Source organism: Uranotaenia lowii, chromosome 1 (genome assembly GCF_029784155.1).
Source record: "Uranotaenia lowii strain MFRU-FL chromosome 1, ASM2978415v1, whole genome shotgun sequence".
Classification (NCBI taxonomy): domain Eukaryota; kingdom Metazoa; phylum Arthropoda; class Insecta; order Diptera; family Culicidae; genus Uranotaenia; species Uranotaenia lowii.
The window spans coordinates 131,580,745-131,608,206 of NC_073691.1; the positions used below are offsets into that span (position 1 = coordinate 131,580,745).

At 40.1% G+C, this 27,462-nt stretch overlaps 1 protein-coding gene across 8 annotated transcripts in view; it reads left to right on the plus strand.

Moving 5' to 3' along the window:
* LOC129740048 (rho GTPase-activating protein 100F) overlaps positions 1-27,462 on the plus strand; it is a 211,777-nt gene that overhangs the window by 119,684 nt on the left and 64,631 nt on the right. For all 8 annotated transcript variants that reach the window (XM_055731629.1, XM_055731634.1, XM_055731636.1 and 5 more), the window contains one exon: positions 25,164-25,475. In XM_055731629.1, coding sequence (XP_055587604.1) covers positions 25,164-25,475 — 312 coding nt within the window. The remainder of the gene's footprint in view (positions 1-25,163; positions 25,476-27,462) is intronic.

A 27,462-nucleotide genomic window follows, 5' to 3' on the forward strand; every position in this document is an offset into this window, starting at 1 on the left:
TTTTAGTGCCGTGACAAAAAGCTTGACAACGACGACATTGCGTAATATTTTGAAGGAAATTGGTTGAAGATTTTCGAAAAGGTTCGAATTTGACTCGACAATGAAACATAAGACGAGCCTTTTCAAGAATTTGGAAATTATTAACTTGATCCTTTTTAAAATGGATCAAATAAAGCTCAGGAGCAAAACCAACACTACTGATATTATTCGTGTTGGTTCTTTTCCTCATTTGAATTACTTGAATTGAAGAAAAACCTAACAAAGAATTTAATTCGATTGTGATCTCATCTGATGTCTGATCGCTGGTGAGACCACGAAGTACATCTTTAAAGGGATGATCAATAAAAGTGTCGTACGTAAAAAGTTGGTGTTTTTTTTTATTATTCAAATAATTCAAAATTTTATGGAAATCATTAAAAGATTCCGCCAATATACGAGCAGCTCCCCTTCGACCGATCTGAAAAGAAATCTTCACATCCTTGATGGAAGTGACGATTTCTTTTCGAAAGGCAGTCGTGACCGTAATTGGTGGAACCTTTTCATTTTTAAGAAGAAGAAGGTTTCTGAATAGGATGAAAGTTAATAATTTGGATGAAGTGTTGTTCAAAAAAACTTTTTGTTATTGTTTATTGTTTATTGTTTAAAATATCAACGGATCATATGTTGATCCTAATGATTACTAACTAACAAATTAAAATTAATATCAACATTAGACTACACAATACTTCATACACTTAAAATTTTCCTTCGGAATACGTTCCTTGAGACGTCGAAGTCGAAATGTTCGGAAAACCGATTAAAAGTTTTTAGAATGCCGATGAAAGCGCTGTTAGCCCCGTAATTGTTCAGGCGAATCGGAACGTAGAGCTGCAGGTTCTGGTTTCGTAATCCTCGGGGTCGTACGCTGAGAGGTATGACCTCCAACAGTTCGGGGCAGTCGATTCTAGATGTTAGAAGGTCCGCTACAACTAGAGCACGCGTAGCATTTCGGCGTGCTTGAAGCGTATCTAAGCCTATGAGACGGCAGCGGCTTTCATAGCTTGGTAAACGAAACGGATCCTGCCAGTTTAAGTGTCGTAGAGCGTACCGCAAGAATCGCCGCTGGATAGCCTCGATTCTTTCAGCTCCGTTCTGGTAGAAAGGGCACCAAACAGCTGAAGCGTACTCGAGAATAGAACGAACTATGCAACAATAAAGACTTTTCAGGCAGTATACGTCTTTGAAATCTTTGGCCATACGAAACAAGAATCCAAGGCTTCGAGAAGCTTTGTCGACAACATAGTTCGTATGAATCTTGAACTCCAGCCTTCGGTCGAGAATAACGCCCAGATCGTTGATATGGTCCACCCGGATGATGGTTTGGTCTCCGAGGATGTACTCTGCATGAAGAGGATGCCGCTTACGGGTAAACGATATTACCGAGCATTTACTGCGGTTCAAGGGCAAGCAGTTGATATCGCACCAGTGAGCAAAAGCGGTGAATTGCTGTTGGAGGAAGTTGATGTCGTCTTGGCCGTTTATAGTGTGAAAAAGTTTCAGGTCATCGGCATAAGCGAGCTTTGTGCCACCGAGGAGCGAGAGTACATCATAAAAATAGATCACGAAAATGATCGGTCCCAAATGACTTCCTTGAGGCACTCCTGAAGAAGCAACGAACTGCCTAGAAAAGGATTCACCAGTACGAACGGATAACTTTCGTCCCATTAAGTAACTCCGGAACCAATCCAGTAGGGAACCACAGAAGCCTAAACGTTCGAGCTTTGCGATTGCAATTTCGTGGTTCACCTTATCGAACGCAGCAGAGAGATCTGTGTAAATGGCGTCTGTTTGACTTTTCTTGGCAAAGCTGTCCTGCACGAACGATGTAAAGCTCAGTAGGTTTGTAGTCGTGGATCTTTTAGGCATGAACCCGTGCTGATCGTTGGAGAAGTGATGCTTGCAAAATGAGAAGATGGGATCCAAAACATCTAGTTCAAACAATTTGGCGATCGCGCATAGAGCGGAGATTCCACGATAGTTGCTCACGTCTCTCTTATCTCCCTTTTTGTGGACAGGAAACATGTGAGCTTCTTTCCACAATGAAGGAAAGATTCCGCCGTCCAGCGATGATTGAAAGATATGCCTGATAGGTGTCAGCAAAGATGGCATAAAACGCTTCAGAAAGGTAGCTGGTATACCGTCCGGGCCCGTAGAAGATGAATTTTTTAGCTTAGCTGTCGCTTTTAGGATGGCTGCATCGTCGACCAGAATACCATTCAAAGATGACCCTAGGGGTGATATATTCAGTACAGCTCTGGCCAGTTGCTCCAAGGAAATTCCCCCAGTTGTGAAAATACTAGAAAATTTCTCGGCAAAAAGTTCACAAATTTCTGGATCAGAATTCACTGTGTCGCTGTCGAGGAACATGTAGGACGGAAGCCCTGGTTCTTTCCGTTGATTTTTTACGTGCTTCCAAAAAGATTTCGGACTGGTCTTGAAATTCCTTTGTAACCGATTTAGATAATTCAAGTAGCTACGCTTACTGACTTTTTTATAAGCAGAGTTTAGTTTGCAGTATTCTCCCTTAGTGTAAGGGGATTTGTGCTTGTTGTAGTTTCGGAGTGCACGTTTCTTGGCCGTCTTCAGTCGCCGCAGTTCTTTAGTGACCCAGGGAGCCCGTATATCATTCGCTACCCTACGTTTCGGAACATGGCGATCAATAACGTAGTTAAGAATGTTCGAAAAAGTCTCAGCAGCTGCATTTGGATCAGAAGGATCGAGCTCAACTTCCCATTCGATGGACTCAAGAACGAGAGATATAGTTTCGAAATCCACGTTCTTGAAATCTTGATAGAAGGATGCCGTTTTCTTCACTGGAGCATATCTCCTTGCGGCAGCGAAAGAGACCACTAAGGCTGGGTGATGTGGAACAGCTTTGACAAGGGGAGCGGGAGCTAAGTCAATCGTCGGAATCCAGAAACCTTCGTTAACGAAACAGAGGTCGAGCATACGTCCGTTTTCATTCTCGATATTATTTATCTGACGTAGAGTCGCTGTACTCAGAGCGTCTAAGTATATGCTAGAAGATGCCGAGAACGAAGAGTGCACAGGATCTGGAAACAGAAAGCCACTTCGAGAGGAGCACCATTTTAGACCGGGCATGTTAAAGTCGCCAAAGATAAGTATGTCATCCTCAGGAGAGCAAAAGGAACTGACTTTAGACAGGCAATGCGAAAAGGACTCTGCTAAAACCAGGTCGCCAGAACGATCAGGAGGCACGTACACTACGCATAGATAGAGTTTCCGATTACCGAGATCAATGCGGGTCCAAAGAATCTCCAGATCGTCCCAGGAAACGTCTTCGATAAGCACAGCCGGGAGTTTAGATCTAACGGCAAGTAACACTCCACCACCAGTAGATTTTTTGCTGTTGAGGGGGCTATGGTCGCAACGAAACACTGTATAATCTGGGCCAACAATCTGACTGGAGAGGGTACGGTCATTAAGCCATGTTTCGGTAAAGGCAATGATATCGTAGCAGCAGCACGAAGTAGCAAGCAGATAATCGATCAAGCAGACCAAGACGAACTCAGGGCCGGGACGACTGTTGACGCTGGCAGGAAACAGCGCGACTGAGTCGAGGGGCTCTGGGGTCTCCGTGGTTCCTAATTCGTTGCGTCCCGGTGCTGGAGGCCCAGTAGAAAACGCCAGATTTCCGAAGTCAGGAGTGTTTAGCTGGATGCATCTGTCGGAAGGCGGAAACTGACTACGCGAAGATGATGTTCTTGTCGTAACAGGGTACTTGCCTGTAGGTGTGATCTGGAGAATCCCATCGCCTCCAACGAACTCAGGGCCAGGACGACTGATGACGCAGGCAGGAAGCAGCGCGACTGAGACGAAGGGCTCAGGGGTCTCCCGAGGGCTCAAAACGATGCGTCCTGGTGACGAAACCCGAGAAGCAGTTGAGGCACTTGTAGACGAGATTTGTTGGTAGACTTCGTAGGATCTGCGGTTAGGTGAAAATTCATCACACAACGAGAATGTTCCGGGAAAAAATGAATACTTGCCTGGATCAGTAGGCTGGAGGACCTCATCGCCGCATTCGAACTCAGGGCTGGGACGGCTGAAGACGCTGGCTGGAAACAGCGCGACTGAGTCGAAGGGCTTTGAGGCCTCCCAAGTGCCAAGTTCGTTGCGTCCCAGTGGAGAAACCCCAGAAGCGTTAGCTGATCCTTCCACGGCAGGAAAACGGTCAAGAGATAAACAGCAGAGAGCTAGGGTCTCGTCGTCATTGTCAGTTGGAATGAGAACCATGTGATTCCCATCAACCTTCAAACCTCTAAGAAGGTCTACCTCAAGGACACCGGTACGGTTGTGGACCGACCCGTTCCAAAAACTATCGGTGTGGTAGCTTCGACAGTTGGCTGGAAGAGTTGTACCGATGGGGCAGGAGTCTGAGGCCGACGGTAGAAGTTTTTTGACAGATCCATAAATTCACGAAACTGCATCCCCGAGGGCCAGGTCGTTGTGTTCAGCGCGGCATCTTTGAGCGAAGGATCCAATCCGATTTTAAAAGAAACAAATCTTCTAGTGGAGCCATCTACTCCTTTCGGGAGCAATCGTTTCACTTCCACTGGTGAGGTTATATCCAAGCAACGAGAGACTATTTTGTTGACATCTTCATCGGTTAATTGCGGTTGAAGTCCAGCTAGATACAGCCAAAACTTAGGTGCCGGAGGTGGAGGAACAACAAACGGGACTGAAAGATCACTAAGATCGATAGACTTAGTCCCAGTCATTGTTGAAGAGACTAGCGATAGTCCATCATTACCACGGCGACGCTTGATATTTGGTGACGGATGTGCTTGTGGAGTCCCTTTCAGAGGTGGAAACAAAGAAGCTGCCATAGGTGGGTACTGCTTCGAAGCCATATCATCGACTTTTTTCGACAAAAGGTCGAGCTGATGTGTTAGCTTGTCAAAAACAATATCTGGGTAATCCGTTTTTGGAGCGGTGTGGTCGATCAAATCGTCTACATAGCAGCGAATACTTCGGCCGTTCAACTCCGTACGACAGGGGGCACAGATAAACATAACCTTGCCCTGTGTGAACAACTCTCTGTTGAGCCGAATGTTGAATCCGCAACATTGCTGGCTGATGTGAAAGAAAATCCCACAGAATCCGCAACCTAGCGGCTCGAGGTCATTAATCGCTAATTGACACTCTCCACAATGCTTTTTGTCCTTTATGTTGGCCATTATGTCGAAATGACAGAGATTCGAACCAATTCCAACAAACTCCACAAATATTTATTTTGTCCAGTACTGTTTCTGCGTTAGACGACAGCGAATGGATTAACCTGGTCCAATGTGCGGGAACCGCGCGAAGCAAAACAAAACAGAAACACAACAAAACAAAAAACAATGCGGTCGGTGCACCGAAACTTTAGCGGGTGTTGCCGGGACGGAATAACGTTTTCCGGGAGATCCTTCACTGATCACGACTTCGCGAAATAATAATCGTTGGATCGGATTGCACCAGGATAAATTTCGGGACGAAAGTACTACGAAAATCGCGGAAGCAAACAAGCACACAGTAAGTAACCAACTCGTTTAGAACGTATTCAAGAAACTGTCGAATGTAAATGAATCATTGTATTATATTTGTTAGCAATATTAAAGTGAATGAATTTTTATTACCAAATGATCTGTTTGGGATGCATATTAAAAAAGCAGTTTAGAAGAAAAAAAAACACACGATGAATTCTTCGGAAATAAATGTTCACACTCTTCCAACAGCCCCAGAGAAAAAGGGCTGCTGCTGCTAGCTAGCAATACTTCACACTTAAAACGGTGAGATTAGGCGAATAAATCCGGAAAGAGCTCCGAACCACTTCAAGCGCGTTTGTTTGCTCTAATTTGCAGCATGTTGCTGACAATGCTTTTTCTCTGCCCATCGTCACATAGCACTCGCCCCATCGATATGGGGCTTTCCGTGAGGAAAACTGTTGTCGGGTCAGGGACCGAGCAAAATTTACGAAACTCTTTTTTCCCTACGTTCTACAAAACTATTCCGTCAGATTTATCTCTTTTTATTTTTCAATAGAATTCGTGGGATTTCGAAGAATAGTACGTCATTTTCGGACGTCCTTCGGGGAAGCCACGGGTAGTCCATTAAAGGAGACGTCTAGAGCACAGTAGGATTCAATTTTCCATCTCCTTTCTATGGCTAAAGATCAGGTCTTGGAGCAGAGGACGGGATGGAGTAGTAAAGTGGTTCATCATTCGAACCAAAATCGGCAACCTTTTGGAAAATGCGGAAGAAACCGGCAAGACAAGGGGAACTGGGTATTTACCCAGTCATTAGTTTGGATGTGATCTTCAGCAACTGAACTGATAACGACGTCGAAGCCGTAGTTGGTGGCGTCCCGACGCTGCTGGTTTGCGGGGCCCAAAGGCAAGCGGGGAACATGTCAATTCAAACATTCTTCTTCCTCAGTCATCAAATTTTTCTGAATCGTTGAGTCCTGGCCGGTTCGATTAATGGTTGCGAAAACTTGTGCTCTCTAAGTTCAGCTCATGGCCGGTCAAACAAGGTATGGAATATTGGAAATATTTTCATCCCTTTTGCTTTATTGGAAATTTGTTATGTTATGGGAAAATCGCCTGCTCCAGGATGCACTTATGAATTGAAAACCTATGCAATACACAAAACTCTTGAAACTTGAAAACATTCTGAAAACTATGAGTTTATTAAAAGAGCAAAAGATTAACTACAGCATCACCATTTGGTTAGCATGCAAAATCGCAACCAGAACAAGTTTTTTTTTATCAACACTACAGGTTCTCGGAAACGATTGGGCTTAAATCATCGACGGGTATTGTAGGCGTTTGCAATTGGTCGCGTGGGAGGCGAAAGAGTAAGTAGGGTAAAACTGTACAAAACGCACCAGCTAAGCATAATTGCTATTTATAGCGATACCAATCATTTAAGAACCAAATTGAGAGTTGACAACGATTCAAGGATTAAATCTACGTATTATCGAAAAGAAAAAATATGATAAAAACTCGATTTTGACTATATTTTTGTAAAAAAACTAAAACAGCCAGAAAACAAACCGCGGGGTAGAACGCCAAAACTAGTGGACAGAACGCACCAAACAGGAAGGGTGGTAAGAAATAGAACAATGATTATACGGAATGTAATTATTGAAACACCAAATGTTTAATGTTCATGTTCATCGTAGTTTTGTAAACTACCATTTTTTGGCTAAAAATCATTTAGTATTGCTAAACTGAACGAAAATTTCGCTTTTCAAAATACACTTTTTAATATCCTTACATATAAAACGCCTTCAAGTAGGCAACGAAATTCATTTTTTTCGACTGATATAGTGATATCGCAGCAAACATGGCGGCCGATAATTTTTTCGAATCGAATATTGGTGCACCGTTTTAACTCGAACAAGGACGAAATTTGTTATAATTATGCAATGTTATCGTCATTTGGGAGTCAGCAAATAAAAAGAAAGGCATTTTGTTTTGATATTCGGGTTTTGTCAAAAGTTAACAGCATTCAAAATTTGAGCGTAAAACACGTGGTCTTGTGGGCATTCTGCCCCAATTTTCATATGTTTGATTTTGGATAAAATTTGTAGGAAGTTTATAAAATACAACAAAATATTTATAGTCTTCCGAAAAAGCACATGAGTGGTAAAACGATAAGCTGTAGTTTGATCAGATTGCGCTAGCTGTTTTACCATAAAACCTTATATGTAACTTATGAAAAATTACAATTTTCACGCTGATTCCATTAATTCCTCTGTTTCTAAGAACTAAAGTAGATTTTAATTTAATGATTAATGGCATTTCGGTGAATTATACATTCTAATAGGAAGAATTTCAAATGAAAGTAATGAAAATTATAGACGGATAGATTAGATTAGGAAGCATGAAAGGTGTTGAAAATGAGCCAAGAGCGTGATTTGAGAAAACTTCTTGCCGCACAAGACCATTTGTCCCACATCGTATTATTGTCTAGAAGAAGCAAAGTTGATAGGCTGACTTTGCATTGATCTATACAATGATACATGGATGGATCGAAGCACGTGTTTTTCGTACCCCGATCGGACAAAAGGAAAAGTACGGCCGGCTCAGATGAAGTTTTCTATTGCGAGAGCTGGTTCGATCGATGTGTAAGCTGTTTTCGGGTGTTCGTTGTTTGCACGGCGACGCTACTACTTTATTGTTTCGCGCACTTTGAGTAACCGTCAACGTCCCTACTTCTTAAGCCATGCACATCAAAGTGCGCGAAACAATAAAGTAGTAGCGTCGCCGTGCAAACAACGAACACCCGAAAACAGCTTACACATCGATCGAACCAGCTCTCGCAATAGAAAACTTCATCTGAGCCGGCCGTACATTTCCTTTTGTCCGATCGGGGTACGAAAAACACGTGCTTCGATCCATCCATGTATCATTGTATAGATCAATGCAAAGTCAGCCTATCAACTTTGCTTCTTCTAGACAATAATACGATGTGGGACAAATGGTCTTGTGCGGCAAGAAGTTTTCTCAAATCACGCTCTTGGCTCATTTTCAACACCTTTCATGCTTCCTAATCTAATCTATCCGTCTATAATTTTCATTACTTTCATTTGAAATTCTTCCTATTAGAATGTATAATTCACCGAAATGCCATTAATCATTAAATTAAAATCATAAACCAGCGGTGATAAACTGTTAACATAAAGTAGATTTTGTGAACTTTTTATCTATTGAATGATGAAAAAGCTTGTTTACTACAATAAAAATGAAGAAAAACATCATTCGAAGCCGTAGGTCAGTGTATATTTGAGAAAGAATGACATGGGCCATTTTACCCCGCTGGTGCGTCTTGTACAGTTTTCCCCTACCTACCTATAACTTGCGACGACGGTGTTCCGAGAACCAGAGCGAAAGGTCATTCGGAAAAGCCCGAACGTGGGAAGATTTCGAATCTTTTCTGTGAGAAAAGATAAACCTTCCTACATTGAAATATGTTTGTGATATACAATCTCTTTATTCGTCATAATTTTAGCGAGACCAAAGTTGAGGTCGTGGGCTGAATTTTCGATTTTTGATTTGGGTTTATTTTTATAGAGTTTTTTGAGAAGATGTAATTTCGATTGAACGATTGACTTGGGAAGTCAGAAACTTTTATTTTTGGGTTTTTTTTTCTTTTAAGTACCACCAACTACATATTTTTTAAAGTAGCAATGGCCGCGCACTTTCATCTTGAAAACGTATTTTCTGCAAAATCCAAAAATTTCAACTTTCGCAACAAAAAATTCTATGTTTCGCATTTTCTGAAACCTACGCTAAGTTTCTTTCACTTGCCACACTAGAAACAAATTTATTCTGCTTTCTGAGACCAGGAAAAAAATAGAAACAACCATTGTTTTTGCCGGATGCCATTTTTACTGATGTCCTTAGCAAGTGAGCTAAGGGCGTCACTTATTGAAAATCAGTTTTTTGTTTTAAATTCGAACACCCCGGCAATAATCTTCGAACGTGAGTTATTTGATGCTTTATAATGAATCATTTTTGAAGAAAAGTGAACAGTTTGAAGATTCGATTGCGGAAAAAACGACAATTTTGTTTTGCGCGGCCATTGGTGCACTTGATTTATTAATGTTTCTATCGCCGCGCACCGAAAGTCTTCTAAAAAGTTTAATTATTATCAGCGTAAAACGTTGAGAAGTTTTTAGAGAAGTTCACATAGGTTACAAAAGATTAACGGGCAGGCTTTCCCATCAATATGTTCCATCATATAACCGACTGAAAAAACATCATTTTTAGGAAACAATATCAGAAAAAATGATAATCTTATGAAAATTGCTACGAAGTGTTGGAAATTTGAGGTTAGATAGCAATTCGGATCTGTTTAGTTTTAGTTGGTCAATTTCCTCGTGGATTTTCAGACAGCTGGCCGAATGTGTGATAATTTATCGAAATCGGGACCGTAAACATTGTTCCAAAATATGTTTCGGAAATCGTCTATTTTGACTACTTTTATCATAAAGTTATTTTCTCAAATACTGTATGAGATTTTAACAGAAAAATTGCTCTAACGTATATGAAACAGATGTCCGCTCATATGCATATAGTTTTCAGACTCTTATTTATTGGAATATGGGATAAAATGAGTACTTTCCTTAATATGCGCATTTAGCCCGCCTCTCCTCTACTTTTAACTTTAACTGCGGAGTCTGGTGGCACTGGCCTTTTCAAAGTAGTACGCATTTTGCGATGGCCAGATATTTTCAATTTCATTGAATTTTCACGGTCGTTACCTTTAAACACTCAATATTGAAAATGGGACAGAATGCGCGCTATTTAGACTACGTATTTACGCTAAAATTTTGAATGAAGTTGACATTTGAGAAAAACCGAATATCAAAACAAAATACCATTCTTGTTATTTGTTGGCTTCCAAATTGCTACAAGAATGCAAAATAATTACAAATTTTGTGGTGGTTTACATTAAATTATTATTATTATTATTATTATTATTATTATTATTATTATTATTATTATTATTATTATTATTATTATTATTATTAATGGACCCGCGTTGATTCTCCGGCGCATAGGGCCGTGGTAAAAGACTTCCACTTTTGATCCGGAGCCAGAGTCTTCACTTGGTTCCAGTCAAGATTCTCGTCGACATTTCGGATTTCGGCGGCTAGGCTTCGCCTCCATGAGTTTCTGGGTATGCCTCTCCTTCGACGTCCTTCTGGATTCCATTCTAGCGCCATTCAATTCATCTCCACTTACGTTCCCGAATCTTGATTTCTAGTGCTTTTTGATTACACTGGCGATGTGGTTCCGCATTTGAGATCCAGTTGCCAGGCCACCAAGCGCGGACAATACTCCGCAGGCAGCGATTCACAAATACTTGCAGTTTTCGCGTCATCACCGTATATGTGCACAAAATTTCACACCCGTACTGCTATACGAATTTGACGTTTGAGTTGAAGATTCGGATTTCCGTTCGTAGAGATTTCTGATCCGGGTTTCGATGTCTTTCTTGGTACCACCATTAGGCATTATCTGGTTACCAAGATACTGGAAGCACTCCACTTTCTCAACTTCTCCAGTACCACGAAATTGGAAGGATTTTCTGTGTTGATTTTCATCGACTTAGTCTTTTCGACATTGACTTACAGACCTGCTGCCTTGGAGCTTTCGGTGAAGTCGTTGCTCTGCATGTCTTGTTGTCTTTGGGCTAGCAAAACAATATCGTCAGCCAGGTCCAAGTCGTTCAGCTGCTCCATTGTCGAGGCATTCCAAGGCAATCCTCGGTTTGTTCTACAGTCAATCGTCCAATCAAGATCTCATCCATTACGATGAAATAGAGTAGCGGTGATGATATGCATTAGACTGAGTCGATTTGAGGTCATTTTTGAATTTCTCAAACCCTGGGGTCTTAAAAGCTTCGTTTTGATCCAAAACTCATCCAGGATAGCTGTTTAACAGGTGTATGTCTTTTTGGATTGATAAACCATGAATCCAATTGATACCACTGCTTGTGCCCCACGAAGTATGGCATAAAAAGTGGTCTTGAAATACTTCGCTAGGCACCCAGCAGTGGTGTCAATTGAATTTCTTGTTTATCAATGCCAAAAGACATACACCTGTTGAAGAGCTAATAACTTTTTGTCCAAAAAGATACGAAGTTATGATACTGGACAAAGTTGTTCAGCGGAAAATTTCCTGTAAGAAATTTATAAATTGGCACAAAAACCATTAGCAAGCTCGGTTTCACAGAAGAAACAAAAATGATGTTGATTTTTCAGCACCAAATATTCAATTTTCCCATACAAACCTATAAGGTGAAATTTACTCATGTAAACGTAACCTAAAATTCTGCAAAAAAACCGTGGATGAGTTTTGGAAACAAAAACCCCAGTGTTTGAGAAATTCAAAAATGACTTCAAATCGACTCAGTCTAATATGCATCCTTGTCTCACTCCAGCGGTTACCGGGATTGGATCCGACAAGACACAGTCGTGCAAGACCTTGCACGAAAATGCCTCGTATTGTGCTTCGATGAGATAGACTATAGTTTTTTTGCAACTCCTCATCACCTTGAAGCCGCCCAGATGTTTTCATGGTTAAGTCGGTCGAATGTTGTTCCGAAATCAACGAACATCAGCAGAAGAGAGTCCTGGAATTCGTTGATATGTTCCAGTATGATTCGTAGCGTTGTTATGTGGTGCACACATGATCGTCCAGTTAGGAATTCAGCTTGTTGCCGTCGGAGTGTAGCGTCGATTTATTCCTGGATCCTGTTCAGGATCACTTTGCAGAGTACTTTGAGAGTTGTACAGATCAACGTTATGCCTCGCCAATTACCGCACTCTGTCAGGTCTCCTTTCTTCAGGACCTCTACGAAGATACCCTGCATAAAGTCGACCGGGAATGTTACAGTATCCAGCCAGCGTCAAGACGGCGCAACATTTGTGCTGACAAGACAGGGTCGGCTTTCAGCATTTCAGCGGGGATGCAATCAATTCCAGGCGCTTTGTTGGATTTCATGTTTTTGATTGCCGCTGCTATTTCAGCCAACGAAGGCGCTTCCGAGTCGACGCCATTTATGCGACTTACTGTTGGCGCTTCGAGCTGCGGATTCTGTTTGCCATCGCTATTCGTGACTCGGAAGAGTTGTTTGAAGTGCTCAGTCCATCGTTTGAGCTGATCTGTTCGATCGGTCAAAAACTGACCTGCTCGGTCTTTCAGCGGCATTCTTGCATTAGTCCTTGCACCACTGAGGCGGCGAGAAATGTCATAAAGTAATCGGATATCTCTATTAACAGCAGCTCTTTCTCCCTCTTCGGCTAGGGAGTTTGTCCAGGGTCTCTTGTCTCGTCTACAAGCTCCTTTAACTGCCTTTTCCAGCTCCGCATATCGTAAGCGGGCGGCTGCTTTGGCTGACCCGGTACATGCCTGCTCAATTCCGACTTTCGCCTTTCTACGATCATCGACCATCCTCCAAGTTTCCTCCGACATCCATTCACTTCTTCTTCCACGAACTTTACCGAGAGTATCATGGCTCGTCGTGATAAAGGCATCCTTGATTCCACACCACTGTTCTTCGACTGTTCCGTCTGTCGGCAATTCCAAGGCTCGGGATTCTAGCTGTTCAACGTATGCCCTTTTCACCTCTGGATTCTCCAATCGACGGACGTCGTATTTCGCCAACGACGAGGTGATAGTCAGATGCAATGTCTGCGCTCCGTTTGTTGCAGACATCAAGAAGGCTCCTTCTCCATTTTCGGCTGATGCAGATGTGGTCGATTTGATTTTCTGTTCGGCCATCTCGGGATACCCAAGTGACCTCTGTCCTAGACCATGGCGCCCAATGATGCGCTCAAGGTCCTGATTGTCGGAGCCAATCTTTTCGTTGAAGTCGCCCAAATGGATTTGAATGTCATCCTTCGGAATTTTCTCTACCACGCTGCCTGTTCAGTTGACTGTAAAACTGTTCTTTCTCCTGCAAGTCGGCAACGTGCGTTGGCGCATAACACTGGACCATTGTAAGGTTTCTAACCCGTGTTCTCAAACTGGCTACGATTATTCTTGATGGGCAAGGGTTAAAACGTTCCAAGTTCCAATTCGTGTCCGTGTTTTCATGCTGAAAGTCGTCGCCAAAGTTCCAGGTCGGTCATTTCATTCGGATTCCGTAACAATTTCAAGTCGGGAACAGTAGGTTGTTAGCCTAAAGTCCCTATCCCGCGATGGGGCTGCCATCTTGGACTTAGCTGGCGGGAGCCGCATTTCATAAATTCAGCCGCTCGCTGCGAGACAGACGCTGTTTGAGCCGCCTCTGACCTGGAGAACAGACGCTCGGTTGTTGTTGCACGCCGCCCCTGACCTGGGGAACAGACGCGTGCGGCCACCTTCTCAGTCTGCATGCGACCAAAGCATCCACCGGGGTTGGGTACCCGATCTCCGCTTAGGTTACTCGCATCGCAGCCGGTACTACGGGGAGGTAGAGATAGGAGTTGTGAATAAGAGGTGATATGACCACTATGGGGTTTCGTGTTGCACATTATCCACCATTTACCAGTTAAATTGAATTGAATCATTAAGTTGTGTTAAAATATTTTTGTACAGAAAATTTGATGAAAATCACTTGTACATTAATCAGATTGATAAAACTTTTACGACTGTTGTTTGTTAATTTTGGAAAATTTTTGGCTTTCAGTCAAATTCTTAAGAAAAACAGCGTTTTCCTATTTCATCCGACGTTTCGGCGTAATGTATTTCGCCTTCTTCAGGGTTTTACTGTAATTTGTGAGTGTAACAATGAAAGGTGTATTATTACATATTACACAACACCTTTCATTGTTACACTCACAAATTACAGTAAAACCCTGAAGAAGGCGAAATACATTACGCCGAAACGTCGGATGAAATAGGAAAACGCTGTTTTTCTTAAGAATTTGACTGAAAGCCAAAAATTTTCCAAAATTAATCAGATTGTGTCATATATAATGTTAGTTTTGTGTGGGAGCCCTTCCTCTCCCAAGTCGTGGGGCTTTGGAAGTATTATAGAAATCATTCCTGAGCCTGGGAACGGTCATTCATATACCAAATTTCATGTTGATCGGTCAAGTAGTTTTTGAGTCTATAGGGATAACCCATCAAACAGTTATGATAATACCATGATTATTTCTACAGTTTGTTCAAATCACAAACATTTGCCTATTCATTCAAGAGAAATTTCCCTTGTAAAGGTAAGCTTTCATCCAATCCAACATTGCACTTTGAATAGGGACGCTCATATGGAAAAAGAAAACTCACACAAACACCTTTTGAGAGAGCTAGGGGGAGCAAAAATCGGCTCCAGGAAAAAAAAGAATGCTTACAATGGAAGCATTTTATGGTCCAATTTCACATGGAAGTAAACACAAAAAAAACGCCACACACAGTGTTGTAATTTTCTCACGTGACTCGACAGAAAGGACGAAAGAAAGAGGTAGGTTGGTGTTTTTTACTACCTTCTTCTACTTTCCATCGTTTATTACACCAGGCAGTAGCTGGATAAGGAAGTTGGTGTTGGTTCATCTGAGAAATGCATTGCAGCGTATGATGTTGTCGTCGTTTTTTTCTCTTTTACACCCCCACCCACAAGGATTCAAGGAAAAGGCAAAGGATAAGGTGCATCGTGGGTGGGAGGTGGTCGAGTTAAGTCCGGGGAAATTAGTTGTTGGAATGTCACGATAATGGATGGCCTTCGTTCTCCGCTGGTTGTGCTGGTGGTGTTGGATCTGTCGGAAATGGATTTTACACGGGCGTAAACGAAAGTCCTACATGTCATGATGGCTGAAGACGGACGGACCTCGACGACGAATGGATACACGGAGGGTAAAATTTAGGAAAATCATTTCTTCAGTTTTTGCTTCGTTGTTTTGCTACAGGTTTGTTTCAATTCTGCTTCTCCTGTGATTGCTGACTCTCAGCGCGATTAAGTGCAATAGGAGCACCCAGCTCCGAACAGAAAGAAGAAGAAGAGGTACGGAATGCAGCCAATGGGGGTGGTTAATTGATGAATCAACTCCACTGGCACATATTCTGTTCGTCACATAGCAACATTTACTGAATCGGATGCATGTACGATAAAAATAGGATAAGAGAGGTCTGAATCAATTGGAAAAAGCATTACGATTCGTAATTTTTTTCTCTTTACATAACATTAAAATCGGATTCGGATCGGAGTAATAATAAAGAGATCCATGTAGCACAAAGAACAGACGTACAAGCAAGCCCACGAAACTTGTGTAAAAATTCCAACGACCTTCTGAAACAGTTCTTTTTTTTTGAGCCACCAGATGTCTCCAATCACACCAAAGTGAACTGTCAAAACAAAACTGAGAAGAATAACAATGCTTTAGTCAGCTTTGAACATGCCGTACGAGCTATCTGGCATGTTCCAACAAAATCGCTGTTGTAATTTCGCAAAACATTGGTCATGGTCATATCTTGAAACTTATTCGTTCTTTCCTTCAAACTTACTATAAGCTATGGACAACAGAATGCAAAGGTAAAAGTGAAAGTACTCGCTTCGAGATGCCTAGAATCGTTACAGCTGCGTAAGACTGATCGTAAAGAATGTTCCATTTCCTTTTAAATCTGATAACTGTTCTAAATGTGCGCAAATTTATTCTAAAGCTGTGAAATACTTTGATTGCCTCTGTAGTGCCAAAATAGAGAAAGTGAAATTTAGCACAGTCAAAAGAAACTATCCCATCAAGCGTAGTAAAAAATAAAAACATTCTTTTTTCGTCCATCTAAAAAAATCATCAACTCGATAGGTATTAGAATCAGGAAGTTTCCCGGATCGTCTTTAAAATATCAAAATTGATTCCTGTATTTGAATCAGGTAATCCAGAAGATGTGAACAACTATCAACCGACATCTAGTCTCAGCGTTTTAAGTAAAATATTTTAGAAACTGCTGGTAAATAGAATAATAAATTTGATTAATTGAAACAATGCATTTTACAATATGCAGAGTAGGCTCAAGCACCCTCATCGCGATTTCTGAACTTGTCGATTCCCTAATTGAAAATATAGGCTCCAAAAACATAATCGGGGCATCATTTCAGGATTAGAAAAAACCTTTGATACCCTTAATCATAACATTTACTGGAAAAATTGACCAGATACCTAAGCAAACGATATAATCAGAAGTTATCTCGAAGACAGAAATTGAAACAGTTTGTTCCTCAAAATTTTACCATGCATTCATCAATTCAGTATTACACTATCTCATCTCATATCAATTTGGGGACGAGCATCTCAATCACTTTCACAAAAACTTCAATCTCTGCAAAACCGGTGTTTGAAAAATATATACAGCCTCCCCAATAGACTGCCCCAAATTTGTATTATTTTTATTTACATAGTATTCCGTCTTACGACATAACTTGACGAACATAATTCCTAAAATTCACTCGGTTCATAGCAACCGTTCTCCAATTTCTCGGGCACCCCACGTTCGCCAGATCACGCTCCACTTGGTCTAACCACCTTGCTCGATGCGCCCCCGCTCGTCTTGTTCCTACCGGATTCGTAGCGAACACCTGTTTTGCAGGACAGTCGTCCGGCATTCTCGCAACATGTCCCGCCCAGCGTATCCGACCAGCCTTCACTACCTTCTGGATACTGGGTTCGCCGTAGAGTCGCGCGAGCTCGTGGTTCATCCTTCGCCTCCACATTCCGTTCTCCTGTACGCCGCCAAAGATGGTTCTTAACACTCGTCGCTCGAATACTCCGAGTGTACGCAGGTCCTCCTCGAGCAATATCCATGTCTCGTGCCCGTAGAGAACAACCGGTCTAATGAGCGTCATATACAGGTTACACTTCGTGCGAGGGCTAAGTCTTCTCGACCGCAGTTGCTTGTGGAGTCCATAGTAGGCACGACTTCCGCTGATAATTCGCCTCCAGATCTCACGGCTGGTGTCATTGTCTGCGGTCACCAGTGAGCCGAGATATACAAAGTCTTCGACTATCTCCAGCTCGTCGCCGTCGATCGTGACCTTGTTATTACTGGACAAGCGGGTACGGTCGGTTTCGGATCCGCAGGCCAGCATGCCCCAAATTTGTATGGGAAATTCAAAACCCGTAAAATCTTATGCGCTGCAGGCTAAAATTGATCCTAGGCCTAGTGCAAGATCTCATGCCAAATTTGGGCCAGATCTGATCAGGGGATGGGGTCGCTCAACGATCCTGAAGTTTGTATGGGATTTTGAGACATTTTGTTCGGGATGAAGTTTTCATCAATAACACTGGTTTCCTTCGGCCGATTTCTTTTAAAAACGGTTTTTCTTGAAGTCCAAATTATGACACATATTTCATCCGAAGACTGCAATCTGATTCGAATTAGGATAAAAAAGTTATTAGGGTTCAAAACATGGGCCAACTTGTTTAAGGATGGTATTTATCCTTGTTAATGAGTCGGGGCGTTCGAACATTTCATCGCAACATAAACGCAACATAAACCCTTAAAAAAGTTAGCCCATTTTTGAAACCTAATAACATTTTTTATTTTAAATCGAACCGATTTGCAGTCTTCGGATAAAATATTTGTCATAATTTGGACTTCAAGAAAACCCGTTTTTAAAAGTGTCGGTCGAAGGAAACTAAAGTTATCCATAAAAAACTGGTTTTTCATGTTTGTCCCGAAAAAAATGTCTCAAAATCCCATACAAACTTCAGGCTCGTTGAGCGACGCCATCCCGTGATCCGATCTGGCCCAAATTTGGCATGAGATCTTGCACTAGGCCTAAAGCATGGATCACTACAAATCTGGACGCACTATTTATTTTACCATAGTGCTCCTAGTTGTCGGATCTGGAATGTTTTGGCAGCACTTTGTAGAGGAATGTTTCTTCTACCAGTGCTGAAAATTTCATTACGATTCGTTTTGTTTCAAAAAAGTTACACGTGATGGAAGCCGCGAGATGGAAATAAATTTTGAACACCCACGTCAAAAACCCGACGTGGTCGGGTTCAAAAATCGCGAAATCGTTAAAAATTGTCAAATCAACCGTGTGTAGCGTTCTCAAACGTTTCCGTGAGATGCGTACTATAGATCGGCAGGTTCATACCAAGCGTTATAGTGGACCTAAGAATCAGAAACTGCATTTGAAGGTGTTGAGAACGATCAAGGAAAACACAGGGTAGTCGGACTATGACATTGCCAAGAAATTCAACGCCGACCGGTGCACCGTCAGCAGAATTCGTCAACGCGAAGGAATACGATCCTATCGGACCAGTAAGCAACCAAACCGGACATTGAAGCAGAATTTAGTAGCCAAAGGACGTGCCCGCAAGTTATACAAGAAGATTCCAACGAAGTTCGACGGATGCATCCTTATGGATGACGAAACATAGGTGAAGATGGATTTTGGGCAGCTTTCTGGCCAAAAATTATGTAAAGCCACTGCAGTGGTGCACTGCACTGGTCATGGTGATGTCCCGGCAACTTCAAATTCGTTTTTGCTGATAAGTGTTTGATCTGGCAAGGTATTTGCAGCTGCGGACGAAAAATTCCGGTTTTTGTGAAAAACAAGACCATGGACTCCGAAATTTACAAGGAGGAATGCCTGAAAAACTTTTTTTTCGTACAGTAGATCTTACAAAGGACTAGTTAAGTTTTCGCCAGATTTGGCAAGCTGCCACTACAGCTAGGAGGTTCTACAGTGGTATTAGGCAACGGGTGGATTTTGTCGAAAAGGATATCAACCCACCCAACTGCCCTCAATTACGCCCTATCGAAAAATTTTGGGCAATTGTCAAGCAGAAGATGAAGAAGAATGGTAGGACGACTCGGGAAGCAACAGAGATGAAGAGATTGTGGAACAAAATGGCCGCTGAGGTCAGCGAATAGAGTGTTCAAACTATAATGAGTGATACTCAACCAAAAGTTCGAAAATTCATCAAATCAACATCGGAATAATTTTTTTATTATTTTTCCTTTAAAGTGCAATAAACACGCTACATTTCAAGTACAAAACATTTTTATTTCGTTTACATAGCTCCGAGATAGACCCGTTTTAATGCGTCTAGATTTGTAGTGATCCATGCTTTAGGATTAATTTTAGCTCGCAGCGCATAACTTTTTCAAAAGTCGGGTCATTTGGGGCTCTCTACTCCCCTAGCTATTTAAACTAAACTCATTTACTCTTCCAGTTCTCATAACATTTTACCTTAAGTAAATCTTTGTGATTTCCAAACCATGATGGTTTTTTTTATAATCTGCAATCATCAAATAACATCCAAAACCTTAACTTTACGACTGTAGTAAGAATAAACAACACCCGCCGTTTGATTTTTTTTTGCAACGATAACTGCCTTAGGGACAGAGGAAAATTTCCTTCATAAGAGCAAAAAAAAAATACAACAACTTACCCAATGCATTAAAAAAAACACAAATAGTCGTTCAAGGTTCAAAGTATAATTGCATCAAATATTTCAAGAAAAATAAAAACAAAACAAGAACAGTACATTGGTATCATTTTTCCAAAAAACTAAGGCAAACGGTTTTTTTCTATTAAAAAAAACGAGATATTTTTATGTCATCCGAATTCTGTAAAATTGTTGGAAGTTAAGTGATTTACATGACTTTTATAAATTTTCTGATAAAGTATTCTTTAACGATTGAAAAGTGAAAATCAAGGGCTGAATACTCTTAGTTTGATTATTCGAAGGGATCCTAGCATGATAAAAATTCTTAATTTTAAAAAAAGTTTCGCGCATGTTTCCTTTAATCAAGTTTTATCTTAGATTCATGCCTTTTAATTTGTGTACAAGGCTTTTGTGTATATTGATTACGGTATGGGGATTTATTGCATACTCAAAGGCGCTTATCGTACTCATTGTTTACTACGACTAAAAGATGCCTTTGTAAAAACAAGATATTTAAACCACAGAGCACAGACGTACTAGCTATCCCACGATACATATGTTAAAATTCCAACGCAATTTTTGAACCAATTTTTGTTTTTTAGCTGGGACATCAGATGTCTCTAAACACACCAAAGAGAACTGTCAAAACAAAACTAAGAAAAAAAAACTTATGTTTGTGTTCTTTCTTTAGAAATTCCGGCTTGCAGTCTATTTTTGAGCAAAAACGATTTATACATAAAACAAAAATCGGTTTTGCTCAAAAATAGACTGCAAGCCGGAATTCCCAAAAAAGAAAAAAAATTAGGGTCAGTTTAAAACAGGTCGTATGAGCAACTTGGAATGTTTCAAGAAAATTGCTATTGCAGTTTCGTAACACATTCGTCACGTTGCATAAAAAATGTAACCTAAAATTTATCCTCTATTTTCTACAAACTTGCAAGAACTACAAAATTTTAAACATGGATACGTGAATGAAACCCGCTTTGAGATGCCTAGAAACAGTACTGCTGGGTGAAAATGATCGTCAAGAATCTTCTTATTTTACTGGATGTAGCCGATGCTTCATTTGCCTTCGATAACCGTTCAAGAAATGCGAAAGCTTGATCCAAAAATTGTCAGTTATTCTATGCCGCAGTAGTACCAAATAAAGGAAAAAAAATCAAAATTAAAAATAACTCTAATTGTATTTATCACGCAATAAATTGAAGTCGTTCGTTTTACTGAGCTATAATAGCGCCAGCACTAAATTTTACTTCGGAAGTCCGGACTTCCGACTTCCGAAAGACTTCCGATAAAAGTGAAGTACTAGATTGTCGGAAGTCTGTGTTTTGTTGCCATTTCACCAGCGACGTTTCTAAAAACTTTATTTAAATTCACAATATTGGTCAATTTATTCATAAGTTCATATACTATTACCACTGACCATACTGACTGGACACTCGATTGTGTTTTCTGGATAATTTTTCCAACAGTACGCAATGTTGATTCCAGAGTGCACATCGATCGATTTGAAGAAATGTTATCCCAGTTAGGAAATGCCACCAAACTTAAAAAAAAACAGGCAATTTCTACGATAAAATCGGGCTAAACAGATACATTTTTCCTACAGGGCATTTTTTGTCAAATTTTTCAGGTTCGCCACATGCAGTCGGTATTGCGAACCTGCAAAATCTGACATCAAAAAATTAGACAGAAAATGGTTGAATTTTTGCTCTAAGTGTCATGTCAGTGTGATCAGTGCTATTACGTCGTTCCGAAAACTGAGCGCTGTAAAAGTTGATTCGTAACTTTTGAACAGCGCAACAGATGGTGCTGTTTCCAGTCAATTTTTATCGTATTTGTCTGATGATAGCTTTTAATGTTGACAGTTGTCAACATCGAAAGTGTCATATTTAACCTTTCAAAGCTGTTCGACCTGAAACGCACGTCCAAATCATCTTAAACATCATTTCAATATAATAAAAAAAAATGAAATATATGAGAAACCAAGTTTTCTGTGAAAATAATTATTTGATAATTTGATAATTGATAATTGATAATTTGATAAAAAAAACTAAAATAAGTTTAAAGAAAAAACGGTTAATTGAGAAATGAGATACATGGAAGCAATGCCAAATTTAGATAAGAAAGATTTTTTTTCTTCTTCAAAATCCGGGAGAGTGGTCAAAATATTTATAGGACCCTTACATATCTAAACATTTATTCTTGACAATGCAAAATAATTGAAAAACTCAAATACAGCAAAGTTGTCAGAAATTATAGATTATTTTAAAAATACATTCTTACACAATGAATATGTTCGAATATTCTGCGAACAGCTTTAGAGAGCTAAAACATCGGAATCAATTCCTGTACGTTGTTTCTCTTAGAGATTTCTTTAAACTCAGATTTCTGTAAACTTTTCCCAACTTTGCGTGAAAGCGATCTGTCAATCTGTCAATTAAAGCACGCCTAGTATTCCTGATATATTGATCTTCATAAGTATTTGGCTTTAGCGTATAACAAGGAAGTTAATAAATTCCATTGCATGTGTTAAAATAAGATAAGTATTCCTTCACAGAGTTGTGTTTCGTCAACAAGAAGAACTCACGGTAAACCAAACTTATTGACGAAATTTCAAATCCATGCTCGGCCAACCTCGCTCATGGAAGCCCTCTTGTTCCGGTGTATAATTTATTGTCATTGAGGAATAATTGTCACGCAATCTTTCGAATGCCTTTCCGGTTACACGTTGGGGAGAACCGTACAAATCGCACCAGCGGGGTAAGATGGCCCTAGCCATTATTTCTCAAAAAATCGTTTCGATTGATGTTTTTCTTCATTTTTATTGTAGTATATAGTTTTTTCTATCTATCATTTTTTACGTGAAAAGTTCACACTTTAATTCTTAGAAACAGAAAGATTAATTGAATCTGCGTGAAGCTTGTAAATTTTCATAGTTAACATACAAGGTTTTATATTATCATCAGCCTTCGCCAATGATTTTGTTATATTTCCCCAACATCCCAGAAATTTTGACGAAAAACAATCATATTAAATTGGAGCAGAAAGAAAAATCAGGGCGGTCTTTCGAAAATCGGGACAAATCCTGATAAATCAGGACACCTGACACCTCTGCCCTGAATCCTCGTAAAAGTTGAATTTGGCTCTTAAATGATTAGTAGCGCTGTAAAGTCCGTTTTTGCATAATTGGTGCGCTTTGTACAGTTTTTCCCTACATATGTAGTTACACAACTTCAAAATCGAAACTAAACAGTCAATGATGCAGCTGATTAGCGTTGATAATGTTGGATTATCTGAGCAGGAAACCAACGTCAACTGGCAAGCAAGCCAGATGAGGTTCCAACAAGGACTTTTCTATAATTCAAGCGGAACGCTCCCTTCTTTGAACGAACGACTTGAAGGACGACCAAGTGGAACTCGTGATTGCCAGTGAAGTAATTAGCCCCTGTTAATTATTTCCCGGAAACATTTGCTCGACGGATAGAACGTTTCCTCAATACAATGTAAATACCTTAGGGGAGAGTGGGGATACTTGACCCCCTTTTCTTATTTTCACCATATCTTTTTGGAAAAATTTAGCAACTCGCCGTCTTTGACATTTTCTGACAGCTTGTAACTTCAAGTTTCTATGCTCCAAAAATTAAAACGATACTTGAACCCGTTGATGAATTAGAAGCATTTTCGTGGGAGTAAAGAAATTGCGATTTTTCTGAAGTTAGGGGAGACTTGATCTCCTATTGAAGGAGACTTGATCTTTTATTCAGGAAGCCCTAATCATTGTATAAAAATCAAACAAAACCCCAAGATAGAATGTTAATTGACTATTTTGGTCATGTTTGTTCTCATTTCACAATATATAGCACACATAAGAAGAAAATTCTATAACTTGGTCTCAACGCTAATAACATTGCATACTTAAAGGCGCTATTTTTTTTAATCAAGAGAAAATTAATTATTTTTGCTCTTTTCTTCAGACAATTGTTTGATAAATATTAGTTTTTGGATAAATATTAGTAATTTCGTAATCAGCAATCATAACGATCAATTCAGAAGAAGAATATGCCGTTTGGAAGGGGGATCAATTGTACCTAACTCTAGGGGATCAATTGTACCCATAATCAACATTTTAGAAAACTTTTTCTGAAAAAAGTTGAGAGTTTTCCATTGCTTTGAAAATATGGCATTATGAAGTTCATTTTACGCTCGAACGATTGATACATTGGAACAAATATTTTTTTCATAATTTTCCCATGTAAGGAACATTTTAAAGGGTTGAAAAAAGATCTTCAAGTTACATTTTGTGAAATTTTTTAAACAAAGTTCAATTACTCAAACAATTATTTTGTTAAAATTTTTTAAACTACAAGCATTGTTATTTTGCCCATTTTGGCACATTTTTCTAGAACATTTGATCTTTGTAAGACATACCAGTTTCGAGATATAACTAAGGAATCAAGTATCCCCAGGGATCAAGTATCCTCATTCTCCCCTATTGTTTTCGACCGATTATTGTGTGATAAAAATAGCCTTAAAAATGCTAAATGATTACAGCTTTGATATCCCTAGTTAACTTAAGCAATTCATTCTCTCTGATCAAGTAGACTTAACACAATATCATAAAATGTTGGCTGGTTTTTTTTTTATCATTAATTTGGAACGAATTGCGACTCAACGTTTAAGTTTAACCTTTCAGAAATGTCGAGTGTAACAATTCATAGCACAATAAGTAAATATAACTTACTGGCTACATAATGGTGTGACAACTAATGTCAACAATTACAGCTGACACTCTCATAGCAAAGCCCAACAATGGACTCGAGAAGGTGGCGACTACGAAAATGTCGCTGCCAAATACAAGAGAAGAAAACCCGTCACACAAGAAGTCAACCTAACCTTTTGGCACGAGAATCGGTTCAACTTCTTTCATTAGTGCCCCCTAGAAAGGTGGCCGTAGTTGAAAAGTTCAACGGTGGAAAGGAGGAAAATGGGTTGAAGCTGAGGATGGAATCCAGTTTTCCCTCTGCAGGATACGGGGCAAACTCTTACGATTCCATAATAGAGAAAAATATAGTTATACTACAATGAACGTGAAGTTACAACCTGTTAAGATGATTCTCATTTCTGTTTTTTTCCGAAAAATATCTTTTTTTTCTATACACGGGTGCACTTTAGAGAATTCTGTCTAATGAAGCAATTTTTTTCTTCCCTCCAAACCATCCCGCAGGAAAATGGAAGATCAGTGCCTGACCTCACTGCTAGTCCGGGGCGAGCGCCGCCCGGACCGATGCCCTCGCACCAGGGCCAGGGAATGCAACAGCAGCACCACCAGCAACATCAGCAAGGTGGCCACATGCAGCAGGGTGGAGGCCACCAGCGTGGCATGGGTGGCGGAGGACGAGATGGAGGCGGATCGAGCAAGGATCCGGTGTTACTACAGGGCGACTTCCGGAAGGTGTCCGGCATCAGTTCGGAGATCTTCCGGCAGATCGAGGCGGTGGAGAACGATCACGACCCGAGCACGGCGGCCGCTTTGGAGGTATGTTTTTTTAAAGATAATTTCCTCTAGATGTTTCTTGGATGAATGAGAAAACAATTTTAAACCATTTATAATGGACGAACGCAATCTAATTTTGAACGAACCAAGGCTCTCTAACGACTCTAGGCAAAGGAACGATGAAAGTGATGGAATCTGACGAACAATCACATGTTAAATTATACGGTCACATAAGCGGGAGTAAGACAAAAAAAGTCGCACAGAGAAAGAAAATTCAAAGTGATATAAAATTATCCTAAAATGTCCCTCCCACTTCTAAAGAAGCGTATGGGGTGGAGGAAGGACCCAAAAGGGCCTAAAGGACCATAACAAAAAAAAATATATATATTTATCCAAAAACTATTGTTCATCCAATGATTGTCTGATTAAAAAGACTGGATTTTCTGTTTGTGTGTATGTCGGTTATCCACCATGGGTGCACGGATTCACCGCAGTTTCTGTCTAAGTATGTGCTCACATGCATTCTTAGATTATCAATTTCGATAAACCTCAAATGCAGCGCGTACACCATATCCCGACCCTATGGCTTCGTATAAACTGCTATGGAGTGAATGTATTGCGTGTATTGATGTAGGTATATTTTGGAAGAATGAGTCCATCAGGTGGGCTAGTTTTACTTACAGGTATTCCGGCATCCGTGCATACCCAAGTAATACAGATTAAGCCAATTTCCTTTTTTGAGTTTTAATATTGTTTTATGGAGACTTTTCCATGGCATCCCATTTTTAAAACGGTTGTATTGTAACATAGGAAATGCTTCATTTATCGAGTGTTTTAAAACAGCCCTGAAAGTTTTGCTAAAACTTGAATAAAACACTTTCTTAAGAGTGTTGTAAAAAAGTTGCAAAAGTATTACTAAAGCATCAATAAAACACATATGTACTTTCCTGTTTTTATTAGAGCTTTGGTACCAGTTTTAAAAATGCGCTCAATGCGCTTTTAAAACTAGCGTTCAAGTCAAGTTGAAAAACTGTTTTATTGAAACAGTGAATGTAGGCAAGATAAAACTAAGTGACAGATGATTTGACAATCGAGAAGAACGTATACACGCTAAAACTTTTTTACCTCTTTTCGAGATAGCATAACCTGTTTTGAAAGGATTATCACTCAAAATTGAGAAAAACGGGCTATCAAAATGATATAAATTAACACAGCCAAATTTATCTTAAAAATAAGAACAACTTTGTTGCATCCGCATTCAAATTTCAAATCAACCGCAAATCGCGAATAAACGTTTTTTTAGAAACGATAAGAATAAATGTATAAGACGATTAATTTACAAGTACGCCAAATAAAATACTTGTTTTATTTATCCATCCCTGTCTCTCAATGCGAAGTTAATCTATATTTACGTCATCCAATCAAGAGTTAACAAAATTCTTTCCGGATCAACCGCTCTTGAAAAGTTCTAGAAGACTGCAGCCACCGGCTTCTCCTCAGCAAAGACGGAGAAATTGAGCTTCATTACAAGTGAAAATGCTCATTCTATACTTTCATCAGCCTCAACAAGTTTCAGATGATATAAATAAACAGAATGAAGACTACTAGCAATGGCCGATCATTAAAAATTACGATTTCTTTGAAGCGTAACGTATTTCTGATTATCGTAAGCAAAATATCCAGAGCACGTTTTATAAAATCGTTTTATCACTTCCAATTGCAACAATAACCATTATAGTTTGATACAGGCTTGGCAAAAGTCATCGTCATGAGGCGTGAAGCTGTGACTGTGAAGCCTCTTGGTCCGTCAAACTCAATTGACTGTTCCTTAACGACCAGTCACTTCGTTTGCCAGTCATTCATTCTTCATTCATTTGAAGCTAAAATAATAACCTAGTCAAGCAACCGCATTCAAACGACCGATGACGAAAAAGAAACGCATTTATTATTATTGTTGCTCCTGCCAGCAAGCCGAAGACGACCGAAGACGAACAAGAAAAGCATTTATTATTATTGTTGCTCCTGCCAG